Consider the following 17,348-nt stretch of genomic DNA (forward strand, 5'->3'; position numbering starts at 1 on the left):
CTGCACATTACTCACTGGAATAGTTGTATTGCTGAAGACGTACCTTTGCACCCCCGATGAATGCTGATGTTTTCATAGCTTCAGCTCGGGAATCGTAAACATGTGGATAATGAATTCTTTCAAAGTCCATCTCTCTCTGTCTACCTAGGACAGGCATACTTCGAGCATTCAAAAGCGCTAGTTCCCTATAAGCAGAAAAATAGCTGCAATAATTCTGCCAATTGTAAGCAGCCATCACAAAAAGTGGACATAGTATTAAAGTCAGAGAAAAAGTTGGAGAAATGTAAGGAAAATAAAAGTTTATAAAATGATTAACAAAAGAATTTTACTGTGTTATTCACTGGCATCAGTTAAACTAAGTCCTTATTGCAAACAACAGATAAAAATCAATCCAACCAGTGCAAGGCTTTTCTAATGGAATTTTGCCTCTTTTTACACAATACAGCAACAAGCATTCACAGTTAAATACCAGTCCCACTATATTCTTCTCAATACGAAATGCAACACCTTATTTGCTCCTTATTCTCTCCCTCCCTTATTCCTCCCACTACCTTTAGTTGACAACATGGAAAATAGCACCCGTTAATCTGTAGTGGAAAAAAAAAGAAAGATAGTTCTGCTAGATTTAGTACAGACTTCATAAATCTTAAGCAAGTAGTCTGCACACAGGAACTAAGAAAGATAGCCTACTTCTCTAATCTGCATCTCCAGCCCACATAGATGAGACCAAGAAGATTCTCATTAAGCAGATCACTGCTTTCTTTCCCTGAAAATTAGGTTTTCATATTAAAAAAAAAATAATCCACACTTGTAATAAAACGTGACCTGAAGTCAGTATCATCTAATTTCCAAAGCAAACTAAAAGAAAATAAACGTTTATGATACGTTGAAGTAGCAATTACAACACAAGCATTTTTCAACTTTTGGCATTTATTACCTTTGCATTCGCAGCTCTTTGGGATCAAAGCACATTAGTCCTTCACCTGAACCTTCTCCATCTTCCCCAGCTTGTTTTTCTTTTCTGGCATTTCGTTTTTCTTCACGACGATATTGTTTCATCAACAGCTTTTCTTGTTCAGACTGAATTGTAACTTGACAGCCATAATTGGGTTTAGTATTTTCTCCTATCAACTTCCTGCACTGTTCTGCAATGTGAAAACAGGTATGCCCCTCCATAAGTACTGGATTCTATCCTTTTTATTCCTGTTTTCTCTAATATATGTATTAGGCACATTATGCAAAAGTTGGCCTCAAGAAACTAAAGGAAGTAACAGCTTTTAAAGGCAGGACATTTAAAGTAACCACACATCAAAAGCTCTTTATCCCAAAGTAAGAGGGGGAGTACCGCAAACTAGCGGTAAAAGGAGGGGCTTTCTTTGGGGGATTTACAATAACTTCATCAACACTGGAAAAGCCTCTTTTCTGTTCTCTTATATGAATATACTAGTAAGTAAAAAAAAAAAAAAAAAAAAGCTGTGAAAATAGATTAAATAATATATATTTTTTTAAACAGCTTCTTCCTGTAACAGTTACTGTATATTTACTAGATAACATGACTGTATTGAAAGCATACCAACAGTTTAATTTCCTTAAACAAGTGAGAAAAGTAATCTCATTCTGTACAACCAGACTCCTTCCCTTTTTGTGGATAAGCATCAGGACTGAACAACAACAACAAAAAAATCAGAACCACAGAAGAGTTACAATACACAACAAATGCAGGGAAGCTGGGAACCTGATAAAGTCTAGTCACATTTGCCTTTCCTAGGCCACTACTGTTCTTTACTGCAGATTGAAAACAAAGACACAATTAAATATTTTATATACGACAGGGTAGACAGATTTTGTTTGTTTTTAATTTCATCAGTATTTTTAAACCTCTACTTTCAAAATTCAGCAAACAGATTATTAGCTTATATGGGTTTAACCATCATATTATTAATTACATGTATGTTTCAAATGTATTTTTTCAGTCTAGCCCTGAACCTGAAAATTGGAAACTTCTTCTCAAATCTTCTGAATTTGAGAAGAATCTTCTGAATTTGAATTTGTGCCATTTAATTTTTAACCTACCGTAACAGTGAAACTCTTGCGGCATGCACACTAAATAAAGTGACTATAACTTGCCAATTATTGAAGAAATTCTAATAAACTGACAAAATGCCCACAGTAATACTATCACATTTGTAGTTTTAGCTCTCTATCATAGTTAAAGGGAAAAACAAAGGTTGCAATTTCCTGCCTAAATTTAATTCAGACCAAATATACTAGGACAAAGAACTGCTACTTGATTTGTCTGATAAACACAACAATCACCTTTATGGCTGTGGAATTAAATTCTATAATAACAGTCAAATAATACAGCATTCTAAAAACGTTTAGTAAATGTATAGTTCCTTGTCTTGCGCTTATTTTCTCAAAAAACAAATAACTCAAAGTTACCAAACAACTAAATTCATCCAGACACAAATGATTCCCTACGCAAATACAATTCTGGAAAGCTAAAACCTCAGTCCCCATGAGGAATATTACTTTGATCAACTTAAAAGGAAAAAGCCTTACTAAAATGATTAAATTGAACTTGGTGCAGAGCATCTGCAGTCTTGGAGAAGATACTCAAATATCACTGACTTCTATACTACAGTGAAGGAAGAACTGTCATCAGTAAAAAAAAAAAGTGAAACAACAAGGAAAAAAACCACAAACATTCATAAAACCAGTAACACCCTTATCGAAAAGCACAATGTTGAAAATATTCTCTCTCTACATTCTAGCATAATTATTTACTGATGGCATGCTGAAGAATAAGTTTATAATAGCTTTCAAAATACTACTACTTCTAAATGAAAAGAAAATGTTGCACGTTGAAGAAAAGACATAATTGTTTGTGCATATATTTTTTTTCTTTTGGTTATATGAGAAAATAAAAAAAAAAACACAACAACAACAACAAAAAAACTTGTTATACTGATAGTTTCTGCTTTGAAATCAGTAGCAGATAAAACTAATGATTGCTCTGCTGACTTTAGATTAACCATCAGCACAGCAGAAGCTGAATTTCCAAACACTTGCATAAATAACATTTTACAACATGCATATTAAGTACGGTTTGTTTGCATTTAAAAAATATTGTGAGGATACCTAAGTCCAGCAATATCAGCTCTAACCAACTTTTTTCTAACTCCATGAGTTGTAAACATGCAATGGGCTGTATGGTGTTATGTCAATGCAAGTTTTATCCCACACTGCAACGTATTCACAATCAGATTTATTTTTTGTAAGGAAATAAAGTAGGAACACTTGTTTTTAAGCAGCGATTGCAAAACAGATTTTAAAACTATTACTCTGTGTATGCAATGTAAAAAAGAAAATGAGAGTATAAAACCTGGCCCCCTTTATTCTTCTCACTTATCAATCCTTCAGTTTAAATTTATTTTTATTTTTTTTCCCCAGAAGTGCTTGTTACTGTGCTTTTTCTCAACAAGACATCCATTTGATGTTAACACTGAAACAGAAAGTGGGATAACAGATGAGGAATACCTCAAGATGAAGTTATTTCAATGGTAATTGATTGAAATAGATACAAATGTTAACACATTTCTTTTAAAATTACACGCGCACATATACAGTTGAAAAGTAAATATACAACAGGCATTTATTTCATTTTTGTAATCAAACCGCAATTTCTTTATTTATACTAATATAAGCACCCTCCACCGCCACCACTTTTTTTTTTTTTGTCTTTCTTTTTAAATGTGCGTAGCCAGAACTGCTTGAAATGTAATTGAACAGTTAGAAAACTAAATTTTATCTGATTTGGAATAACAATTTTGTAGTCACATACCTTGCAATGCCTGGAACTTGTTATCATTTGCACAAGTCAAAGATCTTTCCACAATCAGAGATCTGTTCTGTAGGAGCTTCTCTATAAGTTCAAAACCTTCAGGGCCTAGTAGTTCAAATAACTAGAAAGAAAAGAAAGTCCTAAGTCATTGTTCAAATTAGCATAAAATTACAAATAGGACTGCAATATTTCCATCCTTGGTAATAGCATGTCTGTTAACAAGTTTAAAGAATTTCAAATCTAAGTGATTCAGTCCAAGAGGTATCATTGCTAGCATTTATCCAGATTCTATGTTATTAAAAGGGAAAAGTATTGAAAGTTTTCAGTAGGAAAGATTTAAACTGTAAATCTTGTCTGTTAAATAAAACATTCATTTTTGAGATTCTTGTATAACATTTAATTCTTCTCAAGACCAAACTTTACATTTTTTTTTTAAATAGTTACTTACATAAACTCTGCTACAAACTTATTCCTCCATAATATAACCAGATAAATCAAGAGAACTGGTGCTTTCTTATAGATGTCAGATAAATAGGAAGTTATTTACATTCCAGTGAATAAGAGAAATTTCCTACAGCATTTTCACATTAATATCCTACAAAGAGGTCATAGATGTGAAAGAGAGCAAGATTTGAGGAAACAATCAAGAGAAGCACTTCCTGTCCATCTTACCCATAATTATTTTGGAAAAATTCAATGCAGTATAGCAGAGCAATAAGCTACTCAGAAACTGTTCTGAATTTCTAACATTTTTCCCCACATTTTTTCATTTTATAAAAAGGCAAATAGGACGATTTCTCCTTAGTGTTTTCTAAGTTTGCTTCTAAAAGTAACTCAACTTCAGGTATCAGGTAAGAATAATTGTTATGGTGTGTTTTCATGTAAAGTCCTGTGAATGAGTAAAATTTGGCCACTGCAGGATTCAAATATTTCTGTTCCAACTATGAAAAGGAGAGTTCTCTTACTATCCTGTATTTAATTTGCCAGCTTCTTAGTAGGGAGTCTTGCTGCGGTTGTCTCTGCCCACTGGGCAATAGTGTTATGATGCTTATATTTGCAAAAGCCATGGAACCATAGAAGGGTTTGGGTTGGAAGGGGCCATAAAGATCATTGAGTTCCAACCCCCTGCCATGGGCAGGGACCCTTCCCACTAGACCAGGTTGCTCAAAGCCCCAGCCAACCCAGCCTTGAACACCTCCAAGGATGGGGTACCCACAGCTTCTCTGAACAACCTGTGACAGTGCTTTACCATCCTCTGCATGACAAACTTCCTCCTACAATCTAATGTAAATCTTTTAGTTTAAAATTGTTCCTCCTTGTCCTATCGCTATCTGCTTGTGTAAATTTCAAATAGTGTGAAGGGCATCAGAATAGTGATCCCTTTTTTCAGGCCAAGCTGTACTTCATAAGGTAAACTTGCATTTAATAAATAATACAAAAGAAGTAGAAAGTGTTACTCCTTAACCCCCAGGGTTTCTGAGAAAAATGTAAGGTGCATCCGTTAGTTCAGTGATATCAGCATTTGCAGAGACCACGAAACATATAAACTTTTGCATTTCTTTTATTAAAGTAACCACTGACAGCAAATTGGAGAAGCAATCTGAGTAAAAAAAAAAAAAAAAAAAGAATGCAATAAATGTGGACAAACAAAATCCTACACTCAAATAAGAGCATCAAACTGCAGAAATACAGGACAGTAAACTGCTGGCTAGACATTAATTTTGTTGACAAGGATCTGAAGCTATAATGGATTTCTTTTTATCCAGCCTTCTCTAACAATCATCATTAATTCTTGTCTTTTGCATAGCTATTCACTGTCACTTTACTGCTACATTTTAACCAATATTATCTAAAGATATAACAGGACTTTATTCACTGCAGCATACACAGTATATGGATATTCAGACTTAAAATGTTGCCAAAACAAAGGAAAAAGGCAATCAACATGTTATTCCTAAAACATCCACTGTATACTTCCAGCTCTGCAAAGGACTCCAAAGCATCACTCCCACTGGAAGCAAGCTTGACAAGGTTCAATCAGAAAAGATGGGTTTTGATGGTACAGGTGACAGTTTTAGAACAGGAAAATGTTTTTCCATTCCTGTTTTCCCAGTATATTCTCAATCAAAAAAAACATCCATATCAAATCAAAAAAAACATCAAATCTATATTTCAACTTATCAGAACAGTAGAGTTGTACAAAAAAAAAATAGTAAAGTTACATGACGTTCTATGTCCATGCCAGAGGCAGATACTACCATAAGACAGCATTTCTCACTTAATCCCTAGGCAGGGGGCTCAGTGGAGGAGCACCAAGGTGAAAAGATAACATCCTAGTCTCCAGACAACTTGCCAGTCAAAGAGAACCAAACGTATGGTATTACACACAACAAGCTCATGCAGTGTGAGGCACTCCATTTTGCCTTCTTGTTTCATGGACAGAGCGTAGCATTCATTTGCTACCAGCAGTTTGAGAACTGTCTGCAGAATCCAAGTAACCATGCTGCTGTCTGAAAGAGAAGGATGCTATGAGAACATTTTAAACAGCTAACACAGAGTGAGCTCATTGTTCAAGACACAGAAGTGTAACAGTACAGGACCAGCAACAATGACCTGTTCTCACCGACAAGTTGTCTCCCAAACCCACTGGAAAGCTGCCAGAGATCACAGGTGGAAAATAACCACTGAGAGCCAAACCAAGACATAAATGTAAGTGCTAGGAAATAGAGAATAAGTTAAACTGCAAGACCTGTCACCATCTACCACTGATGGCAGAAATGGTGACATTGGCAGAAAAAAGATGGCAAAGAGCAGAAGAAAACACCTTGAAGGCTTCTCTGTAAGACCTATATTTTATTCATCAACAGATTTATCCAGAATCCTGTCATTTCAAGGTGCAGTTCTCTATCTTCTCATTTTCTCAGGATTTCAAGAACACATCAGGGTCCATTCACGAGGCTTTTTACCATTTCAGAAACGCTTTTTATGTTTTCTGGAATCTTTAAACCTAATTCCTAAAGCAATACACTAATTAAAAAACAACCTGAACTTCCGTGATGATAGACACCGTTAATGATCTAAACAGCAACCAGACCCAAAGGTGCCTTACGAAAACTGATTTATGAGCTGGAGAGAAAACACCGCTCCTTCTTGGGGTCCAACTTCAATCAAGATAATGCCTGGCCTTGATTATCAGCCTGGCATCTTCAGACAAAGCACAAAATTTGCCTTCCTTTTTAATAGTCACACTACTCAAATAATCCTGATCGAAGTCTAAAGAGTAAACAAGAGTTTTTAGAAAAACATACAATTTATCTTGTTCAAAAGAGAAAGAGGTGTCAAAGTTTGTACAAAGTAACCACCTCACTGCTGCTATCAATCTTACACTTCATAGCAACAGGTTGACTGTATAAATCAGAAAGCAGGAAAGAGAAAATTAGGACTGTGTTGATTGAAAACTGGCTTCTGTCTAGTAAGAGGAAAGAAGCCCCCCAGCACAGAAAGCAACTGATCAAGAAACAAAGTGGCTTTCTTCTGCCAGAACACTTCCTTTTGACAGTAATTTTATCTTTTGATGCTATAAATTGAAATAATTGACGTAGATTGGAACAGCTGAAGCAGCTGTTAAAAAGCAAAATCCACAACACCTCCAGTACTTAGTGAATGCAAACACAGTCCTGAGCACCACAGTTCAGTCTTAAGTCTGGCTGTTCCATTGGGGGCACAGTGGTGAAGAGAGCACTTACAATAGTTGCTTTGCAATGTTGATTTACAAAATACAAGCGTAGTACTTTTCACAGGAGGCTGCAGCATTTTCTAACACACAGGTCTGCTTTCCTCATGATGCTGTTCAGGGTGACTGCCCTGCAACTGCGCTGAATAAGTCCGTAAAGAATCAACCAGCACAAATAGCAGCCAAAGAAAAATGAAGCACCAATTTCTGTAAAATGGAAAGCTTAAGAAAGCTGTGAATCCTATCTACTGTTAAGCCTCTCAAAGTGATAAAGAACCTACCCCTGACCAACTGCATTGATCCTCTGGACAAATACCTAGTGTAAGCTGCACAGAAATTTCTAATATTCACTACAGAAAATAAGAACTTCCCCACAGTTTCTTTTAAATCATAAAACCTATGTAATTTCCAAGAAAAGCATTGCTACTAACACATTTTCCTTTCTGCATTTCATTAACACATTTATTCACAGCATTTTGATATCTTTTCTCAATAATGTTACTTAGCAATATTTAATTCCTGATACAATCTATTTTTACAGCAAAAACACTTCTTATTCATTCCATTTGTAGTACTTAAATAAAGGATCATTACTCTTGTTCTCCAGGCCTTCCCACATTCACTCATCCATGCTCTCAGCATATGGTCCTCTCAACACACAATATAGCAGCAATATTTGTATTTATATCTTTTTTTTTTTTTTTTAAACATAATGAACATTACTACATATAAGCTGAATACTGTTTTTTCCTCTGTGGTCTCCAGCACAGAAAAAACTCATATTCTGTGCTCCGAAATTAAAAATGATTATTTTCTGCTCAGCTGTAAACTACCAGCTGCTATGTGATCAGACACCACAGATAGAGACACCGCAGATAGAGACACCACAGATAGAGACAGGTAACTTACTTAGAGGTCTAAAAAGACAAAGAGCTGAAAATGTTTAAAATAATCAAATTAGACTTAACTTTTTATAACTCACTGGTTTCTAGACATCCTAATTAAAATATAAAAAAATAAAACTTAACTGCTAGAACTTAATGGAAAGAAAAAGAACACAAGTGATTCCAACCAGAAGCGCTTTTCCTTAGCCCCCTTCCCTCTTCCAGAATTGATGTCCATCTGATACAATAACACTTACCCCATTCCAGTTGTAAAATTAATCCTTTTGCAGCACAAAGGAGAAACTAGAAGCACTCGCTCTGTCACTGTCACAAGGAGCAGGACAGCAAACAGACAGATTATTGTCACGATTGACTGTAGCCTGCAGAGCTAGGAGAGACTCAACACAAGCTTGAGCCCTAACATTTTCTCCTCTCTCTTCCTTTCTCAAGGAGGCTTGCTACCTCCCAGCTTTCCAGCTCTTTAATGCTGGGGGATACTCTCAACAAACTACAGAGACTAAGCTTTTAGGGGTTTTATTAGCTTGTTTTGAAGGCCAAGAAACACAGATTCACCAAATCAGGATCCTTTCATTGTTCTTTCACACATAACTGTTGCTTCCTTATGCTCTGCCCAGAACATCTTTGTGCTCAGGCATACAGGAGCAAGATAAGTGTTTACAGTGAATTTTAATATTTCAGAAAATAAATGCCGTGAAGTCTCTCCCATACGACAGGCTTATTTTATTCTTGCTGATAAAATCATTCATAGTACTGAACTGAAATTTTATTCTGAAGAAAGGAAAAAAATAAGTTACAGACCAACTGAAAGAGCTGAATATTCCTCTTGAAATCTGTTGCTTGCCTCTAAAGAGAAGCTACTATTGAGAAAAGAATTTTGGACACAATGTTTTGGTTCTAGAATAAGGGTGAAGAATAAAAGACAAATTGAGAAACTGTGATCCACACCTAGCAATTTATGTACCTTAAGAAGCTAATTATTATGTTTCATTCCAAAGGAAATGCTTTCAGTTAATCAAACCCAGGAGTCAGCAGGGTCATATCCACTGTAGTAGTCCACAGGATGAAATTTCTAGCATTCAAAGGCCAACTAGAAGAAATTCATCTTAAAGGGCAGTAAACCTGGGGACCACGTTGGTGACAGCACAGTGGTAGCTTTTAATAGACTTTTAAATAGATTTATATGGAAATTATCAAAGTAAAAGCAAGTTTTCTCTGAAACATTTCCAGTTCTTTCCTAGCATCATTCTTATTTCTAATATATTCACTTCTACTACATATCCAAAGTGTAAAAATAAAAGATGCTGCAGTTTTGAATAGTGGACACATGTTTCTGGCACTTAAGCCTGTAACCTGAATGCTGTTAATAGCTTGACATGGCTGACGGCAAAAGATTAAACAATGTGCAACACTGCAAGTTCAAAAAAAGAAAGTGTGTATGTATCATCTCCAACCATAGTAACTCAGACCCATGGCCCTTTCAGGCCAGCCTGATAAAAGAAAAAAAACACCTGTAAAACACCTGGGTAAGCTTGTTAGCAAAAACTAGGATGGTTCTGATGGAAGTGACACAAAATGGTATGATTCCATTGTCAACGTAGGTGCTGACAGGCCAGATCATATACATTATTATATATTATTCTGTCCTGAAATGTCAATATCCAAGAGCCTGAGGGCAGGCACAGGAATTTAGAGAATGTTCTTAGCTACCTTTTTATTAAGTTATTATGAGATAAAGTAGACAGCAGGAACAGTTGGAGAGGCTGCGTGTCAAATCGCCAGTTTCTTGAAAAGCAGCCAAACTACTACGTTCCTTGAAGTAGTAACAGATTGTGCCCAAAAGACACCCCTGAATGTCTTCAATAACAAAGGTCCCACATGACTTCAGCTACTACTCAGTGACCATAAAGACACAAATGAGTGTGATATATGGTCACTCACATTTGTCTGAATGATTTTTAAATTTCGTTTTATGTGCATAGCCTTAATATCTGGAAGAAAGTGTAATAAGTAATAAATCTAGGAACCAAAGGACAAGATGTGTCACACTGCATTAGAATGGTGAGACAAGGTCCCCATGCTAATAATTTCTACTCAATATATGCTAGCTACACGGAAAAGGCAAGGAGACAGAGACAGCAGGCCTGCAGACAGACGGCAGTCTATCTGCCGGAGCACGGAACAAGCATGAAGCTGAACTCCAATGAGATGCACACCATAGGAAATACCTTCCAGTCAGGCTCAGCCATAAAAAGTACAGCCTTGCTGTCGAACTCACAGTTCAAGACTCCAGTAAGATTTTACTTGGAATATTACAATAGTTAATATTCACTATGCAATTTCGCAAGGCACAATTTAGAAGGGGCCTTAGAATAATCATCTCCTTACCTTGAACTTAAGTATGAGGTAGAGAACTGTCAACATTACTCTTACATCAAACTATCTCCCACACAAGAGCATTTTCTTGATTTCTGCATCTTCTGTGAAGTGGGGACAAATCCTAAAAGTTTCAGAAAATATTTTGTTCTTCAAATGAAAACAACAACAGACTAAGAATGGTCCTTGTGCCCTCCTTGAGCCTCAGCACTACATGGTTCTGTGGCACTAAATTAAAGAGAACATAATTTGGCCAAGCAGTGCTGCTCCTCCATCTCCCTACCTTTAGAGCCTAACAGCTGGCCAAGGTTACACAGCACCACCTACGCAACTAATTGCTATGCCTGCTCTTTATGGCTTGTATCCAAATGATTTTACTTCAGAAAGCACATTTTTCAGACAGCCTTGCAAAAATCCTCTCTATAGCATGGTCTCAAGTTTCTTCTGTTGAGTAGTACTCAAGTGAGCTATTGAGTAACTGAAATTCTTTACCTCAAAAAATAATAGAGAAAACATATTTCTTGGACTATAGACCTACTGGATGAAGTAACCAAAGAGTTAATTTTGGAATACACAGCCCAGCATGCTAATTGCACCTCCATAGAAATTATCTTCCACTGCTGGCAAGCCTTTCTACCTGGGAGACTTGCACAGTCTGAGCAAGTTCAGACTAACTGTGCTTACCTCAAAGGTGAATGGTGGATGGGCACTTCCAGCCCTCTGAAGATGGGTTGCTGACAGACTACTTGCATACAGAACACATTTCTTCAGCTACAGGGTTCTTACATTGCAATACCGGGCATCACTGGGATCGAGTATGACAGAACGACAAGCCTATGGGCAGGCATGCTCACAGGACAATGAGCACCTGGTCCTCAGACAGCCTCGAGCAATAAAGTACCAGCTTCATGAAGATGAACAAAAAGTTACAACTTGTCATCAGAGAGGTCTTAAATGTCTCTGCATGAAAGGAGTTAGCTTGGAATTTTTGCATTTCACCTTCAGAGGGCAATCAAAATAAATACAAAAGTTAGAAACTACATAAAAAGCAGCAGCAAAGTTCTAGGAATTCCCTTAAAGGTGAAAGCTTTTGTTACTTGAAAGACAGAACAAGGCTGAGCAAGAAGCTGATGGGAAGCTTTTCACATAACACTGTCTTTGTGAGAGACATACAAAAACATAATGGTTTCATAACAAATTCTCACACAACACTTAACCTTCAGTTACTTTTCTAGTTAGTACATTTGCAGAGCGACAAGAACTGATGGAAATTTGGTCTTGATCATGGGAAACATTTTTAGTCCAGCAGTACAAGTTCAAAGCATAAATAAAGATATAGCCAATTACTTTTTGTAGTACTGCCTCTCCGCAGCAAGCTGGCATTACTCTCTATTTCTGTATTTCTTTTTCCACAGAACATGATGCAATTTCACTTCAACTATACACTTGTAGAAATGCATGAAAGAAGAATTCCAAAATGAATATTAAAACATGAAAATTAATTTCACAGCCTACAGGTACCAGACATTAAGAGTATGAGATTTCTTTTAAATCAAACCCAAGTCTAAACTCAAGCTAAAACACTGAAACTGATCAGTTACAGGGAAAAAAAGAAAGGTAGTAATTTTTATCATAAAAAAAAAAGAATTAAAAAAACAGATTATCAGATTGATACTGTATGTCAATATAGCTAAATAGGCCTAAAACAATCTTCTTACCTACTTAGTTTCCTGACAATTTTTATCATATATATCACCTTAGTGTTCTTACATCAAAAAATATTATAATTTGTCACAGCATAATTCTAACATATTTGATGGAAAGCCTTCTCCAGCTCCTTGTGTGTCTAAAACTGCCAACCACACTTGACAAAAGCAACAAAAGCAAAAACACAAAGCACCTAAGCAAGTTTTCATAACATTTTAAGTAAATAGAGTGCAGAGATTACTACTGCTATCGGTGTTTAACACTGACTAATTAGGAACTCACACAGATGCACTAATTTTGAAAATTTGAAACACGGAACTACACGGGTATTTCCACCAGCTCATTTAGCCTAAAGACTCAGGCAATTAAAAATACGTCAAACCCAGCTACAAACAGCAGACTACACTAATGTGCCTTTTAAAAAAACAAGCCCTGAAGACTAATTTAAGTGTAGAAAAAAATTACTGTTATAGGATTCCTTAAACTAGTATTTATCTTCAGAAGTATTCTGGGATCATCTGTTTATGAATTTTGAAAAAAAAAAAATATCCTAAAATTAGCTAATTGCTTCACTTGCTACTTTTCTAAGCACATGGAGCAGGTGCCATCCTTGCAAAAGCTATAGGCCCACTTGGAATTACTGAATGATTATTTGTAAAGATTCTACACAGATGCCTGCATCACTACTGCAGTAATACAAATCCAAATTCTCCCAGAGGGAGGAAAAGTTATGCTGTTTTTAGACATTTTTAAAAGGAGACAGCAGATGCCTTTTTCATTCTGTATTGAGAACAATCGAATTGGATAAGAAATAAGAAAACCTGAATTTAACTCACAGAAAGATGCATTAATATGCAGGGTTTGTATTAGACTCAACCATCCAAAATATTTTTTTTTTCCTAGTGCTTGGGATTTACTTACAAAATGGCCACAGTTGGAGTGGAAATCTTGTCTGCAAAAGAAGAACCTGCGGATACTCTTAGAGGAAAAGAATTCCAAAACCCGACAATTTCCAGGGTCCCCAGGGAAGCAGACACAGCACCACGCCTGACAGAGTTTAAGAAGTGTTTGCACTGTGTACTTAGTCACATGGTCTGAATTTTTGGGTAGAACTGTGTGGTGCCAGGAGTTGGACTCCATGATCCCTTCCCAATGGGTCCCTTCCAATTCTGTGATTTCAGAACAGCTTCATGGAGTGCAGAACTGTCCATTGGCAGTCCAACACTTCTGCTACTCCCATATGCAGCAACAATGTACAGGAAAATACCAATAAGCCAAGCACCTTACTCTGTTCCTTAACAGAGGTGAACAATGAAGAGCAACAAGCAACTCTAATCCTGAAATAAAAAACGTTTAGATGTAGAGCTTAGGGATACCGTTTAGTGGGGACAGTTAGCGTGAGGTCAGAGGTTGGACTCGATGATCTTGAGGTCTCTTCCAACCTAGAAATTCTATGATTCTGTGATTCTGTGAAATCTACTTCTCTCTCAATTAGGACAGCAAAGTCTACATTTTAGGATTGTACATGTAAGTTTGCCAGGCACAGCAAGCTTCTTCGGGGCAGTGCTGTGGAAGGCCACTGGTGTTGACTAGCCCCAGCCTCTGCTGCCCAGCACCGGAGCTTGCTATGCACCCAAGTGGGCAAGAAGCCAAAGAAAGTCTTGCCTGAAGCACAGCCTTTTAGATTTTTGGGGGTGTGTGCAAAAAGAAGAAAACTGTTTCAACTAAGCAAAGATGAGTTTTTAGCATAGCTTTCCATGGAAACAGGTCCTACAAAATCATTGTGCACCTACACACAAGTGAACTACTAAACAAATTTTGAGCCTCTCTGGTAACTTCAAAGTTTGACAAAGGGATAGAGATATCTAAGTGGCTGGTAAGGAGACTGATCCTAATCAGTCTTTTTTCACCTTCTGCTCTGACCCCAAAATGGCTGCAGGGTGAGCACAGTGGCATCCACACACCCCAGCAAATCCAGCAGCAAGCACCAGCACCATCTCCTTCCGCCAGCAAAGCCCCACTCCCACTGCAGTAGATGTGGGAAAGTCGAAAGCCTGGAATATCAAGAACCACAGGAAACCCAGAATTATGAATGTTATGACTTAAGCAGCTGTGGGTTTGGGTTTGTCCCCCCCCCCAACCTAAAATGATTTGGAAGGATATGATTTTGTGTTTAGTTAATTTAGTCACCCTTAATCTTTCAGGTGCCATCTTATTGCATCTTGCAGATCTCGTGATTCCTTATGTCTTCATTTGGATTTGGAAATTACTTCTTAGGATGAAAATAAAAAGGCAAGAACTCTATCAACTACAGACTGTCGCACTCTAGAAAAAAAAATCTCATTAAGTTTAATGATATATTTGAGCTGATTCAAAAGTTCCCATGAATAGATCAAGCCTTATGCCACCTCAAAGATACAAGCTCTCTCTTAGTACAAAACTGAAGGAGTCGACAGGAAAGAGGAAAAGTTACTGACAGGAAGGAGATCAACCAGCTCTTAGCACCAGGATGAACCCTAGCCATCTCTTGGCTCTCACTGTGGCTCTTTCATCATATCTTAAGTCCTATCCTCAAAAACCAGCACTCAAACTCCATTCAATTTGCTTTCTTATGAAGGGAAACAGCATGGCTCTGTTTTCATAAAAATTCAAAGTTTTCTGTCATCCTTGGTGTTTCAACACTCCTTGGACATCAACGGATCTGTGTACTACAGACTCTGATTTCAAAACAAAGGACAAAACTGGAAAAGGAGAAAACTGTATCAAAAATAACTAGATTATTTTCCCTATTTGAAAGGTGAACAGATAAGCTTTATGGTTAAGAATAATGAGACCCAAGCTTTGTATTGTCTGAGTATAAAATTCTTAAAAATTTTAATAAAATTACAAAGAGAAGATTTTGAGCTTGAAAAGCCAGAGTCATACCAAGTTAGAAGCTTTGACGATAAGATAAAGATGAAACACCACAGGGGTGATCCATATATATCTGTACTTCCCCATAATGGGTACTGCTCTCTATGAACTAGGTAACAGGGAATAAGCTTTGTGATTTGTTAATTTGTTAGGGCTAGAATGTTCTTTTACTGAACAAAATGAAGAGTCACTCTGATGCTTAAAAGCAAATATGTTTTATGTGACACATTGCTCTGACTCAAAAAGATCTTGGATGCAAGAGTACATGCACAGACAAAATTAAAAGATAACGTTATAGCTTAGTGATTCTTTAAGGAAAATGCAGATCAAGTTACTACAACATAGTATCATATCTGAAGTTTTCACGTGGTGTTGTTCATAAATATCAATGAACATTTAAATTAGCTGTTAAGTCAAAATGGAGGTTAAAGATCAGCAACTGTTGTCCTGAAATGACCTCACAATTGAATTACCACTTTTGTTTACTGATATTAACTACGAAAATTTCTAAGAAAGACAGCAAGAATTTTGATTATTTTCTACGATGTGAACAAATTCCTATTGTAAAGTTCTGTGTGATAATTTTTAAGAGACAAACCTAACAAATGAACTTTTAGTAAACATTTACATGAAAGTAATATAGTGACAAAGAAATTTAGATTGTCCTCAGTAAAGTTCCCTGACAAAAGTCTTTTACCTTCTCCAAAGATGACAGAGGAGATGAGATTTGAGTAAATTCTGTGGGGACATAATGAAATAAGAGAAAGCAGTAGGATTCTGAGCTGTTAAAAAAACTATTCTGTCTATGATTAATTCCTGTTCTTTACGATGTCCCAAGTACAAAGGGACTAGGAGAAATTACTAGATATTATTCCATGTTTTCTAACAAACTTCTTAACTGTGATACGAAAGCTTGGGATTCATAACCAGTTGTAAACACCCACACAAGAACCCTAGATAGGATCCTAAACTTTATGATCACTATTAAGGCTGGTTGACAAAGTCTCCAGAAGCAAAAGATGAACATCTCTAGAAGTCAGGTAAGTACTGCCATTTCCTTCTGTCACCGTAAGTAAACTATCTATAACCTCTGAAATGCCTTATGCAGCTTTTAGACAACATTTTAACCATCACTTCAGATTTTTTTGATATTGGAAAAAACAAACAAACAAACAAACAAAAAAAAACACTACTAAATTAAGAGGTGAATGATTCAACAACAATTAAAAACTTGTACCAATGTGCAACCAGTCAATTCCCATTACTATACAGTACTGGGAGTCTAGCTAAAAAATTATTAATCCATAAAAATTAGTATTGAGTATTTATTGAAATAATAATCAACTCCTGATTCTCAGTCATTGCTTAAAGCCCTCATAGGTAACTGAATTCCCATGTCCAAACTGAGCAGAAAATGTACAGTAAACTGTACATCTGGAAACTGTGCAGTATTTAGAAAGCCAGTGTATTAACACAACAATTTTTAAACATCAAACAGGTCATAATACTAACTGAGAATATAATCAAGCTTTACAGTTTGGGATTTGAAGAGTGCCTCACAAGGAGTATACAATTGCTCTGTGCAATAGTTCTGAGAGCTGATGTTCATTTGTTAATAAATAAAATTACTGAGCTATTGCAAAAGCTATGATAGTGATGGAAAAATTGTTAGAATCTCAAAGCTAACCAAAACTCTTGGTGAGTTATTTCCTCACTAATAAGAACAATCAGTATTTACAAAACATTTGCATTTTGCTGCCAGTCTTTTGCTGTCCCCTCCCCTCTGAGTGCCTTTTCCTGCAAGCCACAGTCCATTGATGCATTACTCCCACACTAAATATGTCTGTACTATTGCTACTTTGCAACAAGTCAG

At 36.4% G+C, this 17,348-nt stretch overlaps 1 protein-coding gene across 6 annotated transcripts in view; it reads right to left on the reverse strand.

Annotated features, from left to right (window-relative positions):
* ASCC3 (activating signal cointegrator 1 complex subunit 3) overlaps positions 1–17,348 on the reverse strand; it is a 280,518-nt gene that overhangs the window by 228,243 nt on the left and 34,927 nt on the right. For 5 of the 6 annotated variants that reach the window (XM_084513434.1, XM_084513436.1, XM_084513435.1 and 2 more), the window contains exons 5-7: positions 3,845–3,965; positions 938–1,145; positions 44–185 (exon numbers count right to left, since the gene is read on the reverse strand). In XM_084513434.1, the coding sequence (XP_084369560.1) occupies positions 44–185; positions 938–1,145; positions 3,845–3,965 (471 nt within the window). Of the gene's footprint in view, positions 1–43; positions 186–937; positions 1,146–3,844; positions 3,966–13,938; positions 13,958–17,348 lie in introns of those variants that run through there. The other variant, XM_084513439.1, reaches the window with a different exon arrangement.

This window comes from Aythya ferina, assembly GCF_964211825.1.
Source record: "Aythya ferina genome assembly, chromosome: 3".
Taxonomy (NCBI): Eukaryota; Metazoa; Chordata; class Aves; order Anseriformes; family Anatidae; genus Aythya; species Aythya ferina.